The 6,136-nt window shown below is 43.5% G+C and overlaps 1 protein-coding gene across 1 annotated transcript; it reads right to left on the reverse strand.

Moving 5' to 3' along the window:
• Positions 1-387: 387 nt before the first annotated feature.
• Positions 388-5,865, reverse strand: actr5 (actin related protein 5). Its single transcript, XM_030421866.1, has 9 exons — positions 5,444-5,865; positions 4,138-4,376; positions 3,834-4,003; positions 3,415-3,632; positions 3,013-3,177; positions 2,413-2,517; positions 2,051-2,190; positions 1,724-1,856; positions 388-1,621 (listed from the first exon to the last, which is right to left on the reverse strand). The coding sequence occupies exons 1-9, from the start codon at positions 5,825-5,827 to the stop codon at positions 1,289-1,291; spliced, it is 1,887 nt and encodes a 628-aa protein (XP_030277726.1). The 5' UTR covers positions 5,828-5,865; the 3' UTR covers positions 388-1,288.
• Between the last annotated feature and the right edge of the window lie 271 nt (positions 5,866-6,136).

Genomic DNA, 6,136 nt, shown 5'->3' on the forward strand with positions numbered 1-6,136 from the left:
TAATGGAAAGCTTCAGTGAGAGTGGAGTGGAGTTTGAAGTCCTTACAAGTGGGAGCTGTTCTGGAGGATCAATTGTGAATGTTGAGAAACAAAAAGCAGGGTCTCAGCTGCTGCTGTAGAGGCCCGAAAACTGGATGTCTAGATGTTGTGTGATCAGTGCCACCTAGTGGTGCACAACTATACTACAATTATCTTATTGATAGTATCATTCTTCTGCATTTAAAGAATCCATTCAAATATTTGTTTTATGTGTCTTAGTTTGGAGTCATTTGTGTGAACAAGCAGCAATTAGCTAAATAAATAGTCACAACAATTATATATATTTCATATTGGACTAATCATTCAGTCGACTGTCCGGCAAAATATCAAACATTCTCTGGATGCAGCTTTTCAGATTTAAGGGTTTATTTTCTGTCCCTGTTTATTAGGGTTCAAAATGTCTGACGAAACAAGCAATAAGCCTGATATGGGCATTTTCTAAAACAAGTAAGTCATTCAAAAAGCAATTCATTGGTTATGACGTGAGTCAACAAGTTCACGTTCTGACCCACAACTACTCAGTAGCGATTACTACATTATTACATGAGACAGCACCCATCTTCAAACTCTGCCTTCATTTCTGTTTAAACTATACACCTGTAAAGTTTTGTGACTGGATCTTGTACAATTGTGACTGTCCACAGACTGCATATCCACTTTACAAAATACTTAAAATTGCTTCTGTGCGTCTCCAGGATCATATTTTGCCATGACAACAGACACACAGAATCACTCAGTTAATACATAACCAGCCATCGCTGTTGCTGCTGGTAACAAAACTATCAGCATGGATTGATTCAACGAGACAAAAAATGAGTTACAAAAACATGTTGGCTCTGTGTGTGTGTGTGTGTGTGTGTGTGTGTGTGTGATTTGAGTGAACTGACACTTCAACGGGTTCTGAAGCTGTAATGAGGGAAAATGAAAGATGGGACTGAAGAAGGGAGACTGATTAAAATGAACTTGAATGACTTGAAGGTCTGTTCTTTTGTAAGCAGACAGCTGCCAGATGTTTCTCTCAGCCAATCAAAAGCAAACAGCTGTTTCCATGAGAGAAAATATATTTTTATAAAACAACAAACTTTTTACAGAGTAATACATGAAATATTCCCAGTGGACCTTTTAAGATCATTAATTTGATGACCATTCAATATGAACAGTCTCATTTGGTTTCACCAAACATGATAGATAACAATTTCAGTCCGAAAGTTACAAAAGATCAGAGACTCCTGATATCCGAGAATCAAGTTTACGAGGTAACCACAGAAACATCCGCAGCAACAGTCAAACAAGAGGGCATCGGGGCAAATGTAACCGTGGTGACAGCAGTAGAGGCTCCGGTTGATGTCAGTGTGGTAACAGGGGGCTCGTTGGGGCGAGCAGGAACTGGTTTAGCGATTCTCATTGGAATAAAGACGTTGGAGGCAGAGTGCTCGCTCAGGTACTCGCCTCCTTTCTCCTCATAGTCCTGCTTGCTGATCCACCCTGCTGCTGCCTCGCCCCCTCCTGTAGGGAGATGCTCCAGGGCCCAGTCTCGTGCTCCGTACCAGGCGTCCAGGGCCGGCCTCGACGCCATTCTGACCTGGGAGAGAGAAGTAATAGGTGCAATTTTAAGGACTTTAATGTCAGATGCACATTAGAGCAAATTTTATGTACGCCCTAATATGGTTGGTGGACTTCGTACCTTGAAGTGTGACTGGAAGGGCCTCATAGCCAGCAGCTCTCTCTCCACTCTCTCCTTCATCCCGGGGTACTGCATGTTCCCTCCTGTCAGAAACACATTGCTCACCAGCGCCTCCTGCTGCTCTGGAGTGTACCTGTGTGTGGTATAAAAGACACTGTTACTTCAGTTTCATCTGTAATTTCTAATATAAAAATGAAATGAGAAAAAAAATAAATGCCAAAATGAAGCATCTGTGTGATATGTGATAAAATTAAATAGGCATCGAGAGAATTTGCATGATCCATATGTATGTTTACATGTACTGTGCCCGTTGACTTATATCATTACCTGGCCAGGACATACTCCAGCGTCTCCATCAGTCCCATCTGGTCCTCTCCAGTCGGTGAGGGCTGGAACAGGATCTCTGGACACCGCAGTCGTTCTGTCCCCACAAACAGCTGGTGATACTCCGCCATGTTGAACACCGGCTGGAGATCAAAGCTTTTTTTTAAAACTCACATCAACGTTTGACAAGCACTGACAAGAAAAATGTCGGTGTATGAGCAAAGTTTCATTACAAAAACATAATATAGGACAAAAAGTTTTCACACACATCTTGCCACACATTAACCTGGCCGAAAACTGCCTGTTTAGCGTTAATGAGGATTTAAATATCTATCTGGGAAGGTCCAGTGTCTCTGTGTCACTACCTGAACTACATTGGCAGGTTTTTCTGGCAGCGTGTCCTCGGGAAAGTCAGGATCCATAAGCGTCACTCCGTCTCCTTCATCCATTGGCTGCTCCAGCTCCGACACCTGGCAGAGAGACACAGAACAGCCTCAGGCTTCATGTCAGCCGCAGCACATCGACTGCAGCAAACAAGGACGGGTCCCGTAGAATCCCGCAACACAATCACGCTATTGACATGTAGGCCTCATTATTTATCAGTGCATTTCAGCGCGGCCTCGGCCAAGTGGCTCTATCTTCTGGTGTCAGTACTTTAGTGGAGAATGACCACTTTGCTTCCCTAGTACTGTCAGCAACCGAATAATTTGCAAATCCAGCTTATAGCCAAATGATACAGTACATACATACTGCTTACACTGCTTATACAACACTGCTATAAACTATAAAAAAATAAAGTAGTACATCTTTTTCTCTGAGTCACCTAACATACACTCAAGGTCAAAAAGAGTACTAAAATTACAAATAAAGAGACAATATGCTACAAATAAGCATGCTAATAAGCTACGCTCCGGATTGTGATATCCTAAGTCGGTTTTCCTCTGATCTGGCAGAGTAACACTCACCTCACTCTTTCCTTCAACTCCGTCGCTGTGCAGCAGCTTCTGTCTGCCCTGCTCCACAGCCAGCTGCAGTTTGCTGATGTAGGACTGCAGCTCCTCAGCAGAGTCCATGTTGAGCTCGACCAGGCTCTTATGAAACTGATCCAGCAGGCCGTCTTCCAGCAGCTCCTGCCAGAAGAAAACTCTTCATCACTGGGCAGCACGCAGCAGTTGTGTTTTATAAGTAAACCAAAGATCAAACATCATAAATGCACACAAAATTAATTAAGAACAATTTTTTATTGTCTACCTGCAATTATCAAATGGGTCAAAACATCTTTCCTTCCGTATGTAAACTTAAATCTTACACATAATAATTTCATAAAGCACTAAAAGAAACTATAAATGAAAGAATATGTGTCTTGCCTGTACAGCCATTAGTCTGTCCAGCCTCTCTTGGTCCTGCAGCAGCTTCTCCTCCCGGCGGCGAGCGTTGATCTCCTGAAGCCGCCGAAGCTGCTGAGCTCGTCTCTCGTGCCTCTCCTCCACACTCACACAGCCGCCCGGCACCTTACCGGAGAAGGGAAGCTGCATGCGGTGAACCTCCCGCTCATAAAACTCTGGGCTGCGCCACTTTTCCAGCTCTGTGGAGAACACACCATAGAGTGAAAGGAAAATATGTTTGCATGCGTTTCCATGTTTTTTTTTCTGGCTCCTAAATTACAAGCTGCAAGGAGAACATTCCTGAATCTTAAAAACTTTGACAGTTTTTTTGCTGCTGAGTTATACACTCCCAGAAAAGCTATATGTTTATAAATATGTATGTTTGCACTGACATACTGCACCTTCATGATAATCCACAGCGGTGTAACTGTGTTCGTGAAGCAGTTCCTCCACGCGGCTGAGTGTGATGGCGGCAAGGTGACCCGGGTATTTCAATTGGAGGAGGCGCTGCAGGTAAGACGCTGCCTGACTCCCAGCCACATTCACCCGCTTGCAGTTCACAGCATCCAACCTTGAATCGAAACCACGTGGAATTAGACTCAAACTGTGCAAAATGAGTGTATGATTGGGAGTCAAAAACATCAGGAAAGAATAACAGAGAGGAAAATAATAATGACAAATGTCTGTGAATCTGTGAATGCTCACCTGCCGTTGATAACCGGCAGGATGTGTGAACAGTGGTACCCGGAGGACAGAACGATGCCGGTGTGTGGAGGCTGGAGGTTCCTTTGAGAGTTGTTGTGGTAGAAACTGTACAAGCTGTCTAAGCCGTAGGAGACATATGGGACGCCGTAGCACTCAAACAGCAGCTCTGACATCATCTGGCGACAGTGCAGCGGGTTGCAGGGCGCCTCTGTCAGCACAATGGGGTGTGCCACATTGCCCTACAGCAGCACAGGGACAGTAATGCTGATTGATCATCTGAATGCCATGAAGAGTTAGTCTGACGTTGCATGTAAAACAGATATGGCTAAATATTATCAGACTGCGTTATTGATATATACACTTCATATTACTATATACACTTTCCCTATTCCCTTATGTGATTGCTCCTTGCTTCTCACTTCAGAAATCTCTAAGACCTACGATTATCAAGGCTGTTCTGATGTTCTTAGCAGCTGAGCACACTGCTCTGTAACCATATCACAACATCACTGCAGCTTTAGCGGACAGACAGAACCAGCTCAAGAGTATGATTGCCAAGTGTGAAGTTGTATACGTTATTCTGACTCGTGATCTAGTTAAAAAATAGTGTAAAAACTATAAAAACTTTCTTCATTCATTAGAAAGATCTTTCACATCATGATGGCCAGATAAAAGTCCAAACCATCAAAGGTTACAGAAAAAAGCCTGATGACGAAACGTACAGCTGTGTCGCTGTCATCAGAAACGTACTGTATGTCTCTTCAGGTGCCAGTTGCAATTCTCCAGAATAATTTTTACATTAAAGTGTATTTACATGTCCTGTGAAGTACTAATACATATGTGAAAACATACTTTTTGTGTCTCCAGAGGAAGATCCATCTAATTCAAATTGCCTCAAGTGATGACACTGAGTGGATACGTTGCATTGTGGGTAATGTGGGCGCCAAGGCAGTCGGCTGGTGTAGCGTTGCACACCTGTAACACTGTTGGACTCATTATGGAACATTTGAAATGAATGATCAAAATCAATTCAGCAGAACCAGAGATGTTCCTTTTGAAAACCTCCTGCCTACATTACCCACAATGCAATCTAACCAACTGCAATCTAAGTGATTTCATCGTGCAACTTTTTTTAAACTAACATCAACTTCCCTTCCTTTTTCTGACAGGGCATACAATACAATATAAAGTAAAATAAATTAATCTATCTTCTTTCGTATCATGACATCACAGAGTAAACTTCGATACAGACATGCTGTATGATTCACTCCAGCGGACACACACAGTGCTATCAGTCACCACTCACCTCTGAGGTGATGCCCAGGTGTGTAAACACATAGTCGAAGATGAGCTCCTGGATTTCGAAGTTCACCACCACGTTCCGGTCGAACTGGCTCTTCAGCAGCCACCGCAGCGGCTCCAGGTTGGGGATATCGTTGCCGATCTGGGTCTCACTGCGGGCAGCCCCTCTGCTGCGCGCCGCCACCGACCTGAAGAGCAGCCGCGGGGAGTCAGGCTCCGCCGCTGGAGCCGCCCAGCCGGCCCGGGTCTGGAAGGAGCCGTTATCTATCACTATGGGGACCGGCGCAGGGGTCACATACTGAGCCGGGACCTCAAAAACAGGGTCGGGAGAGGTTTTACAGTCCTGAAATGAGAAAATTTGATAGACCGGTTCGGTTTTGGAAGCCATTTTGGATGCATGTCACAGTAAAATACATCCGAGCGGATGCTTGGTGTCACCACTAATGGTTCCCAGTAAATCTTTGATCGACTATTTCAACATAAAGGTGTTTAATCCCAGCGAATAAGTAAATATACACAAGCAGAAAATTATCTAAACAGCACTTTCCAAATAATCTATAATAATTATGAACCAGGAAAAAATAAATGCTTTGTCTCTGGTGTTTCAAAGGTTAAAGATTTACCCACATTATCATGATTTAAATGTAATTGTCAGTTTAGGTTCAGTTTAGGTTTATAATATTTATGTATTGTATAC

Source organism: Sparus aurata, chromosome 7 (genome assembly GCF_900880675.1).
Source record: "Sparus aurata chromosome 7, fSpaAur1.1, whole genome shotgun sequence".
Taxonomy (NCBI): domain Eukaryota; kingdom Metazoa; phylum Chordata; class Actinopteri; order Spariformes; family Sparidae; genus Sparus; species Sparus aurata.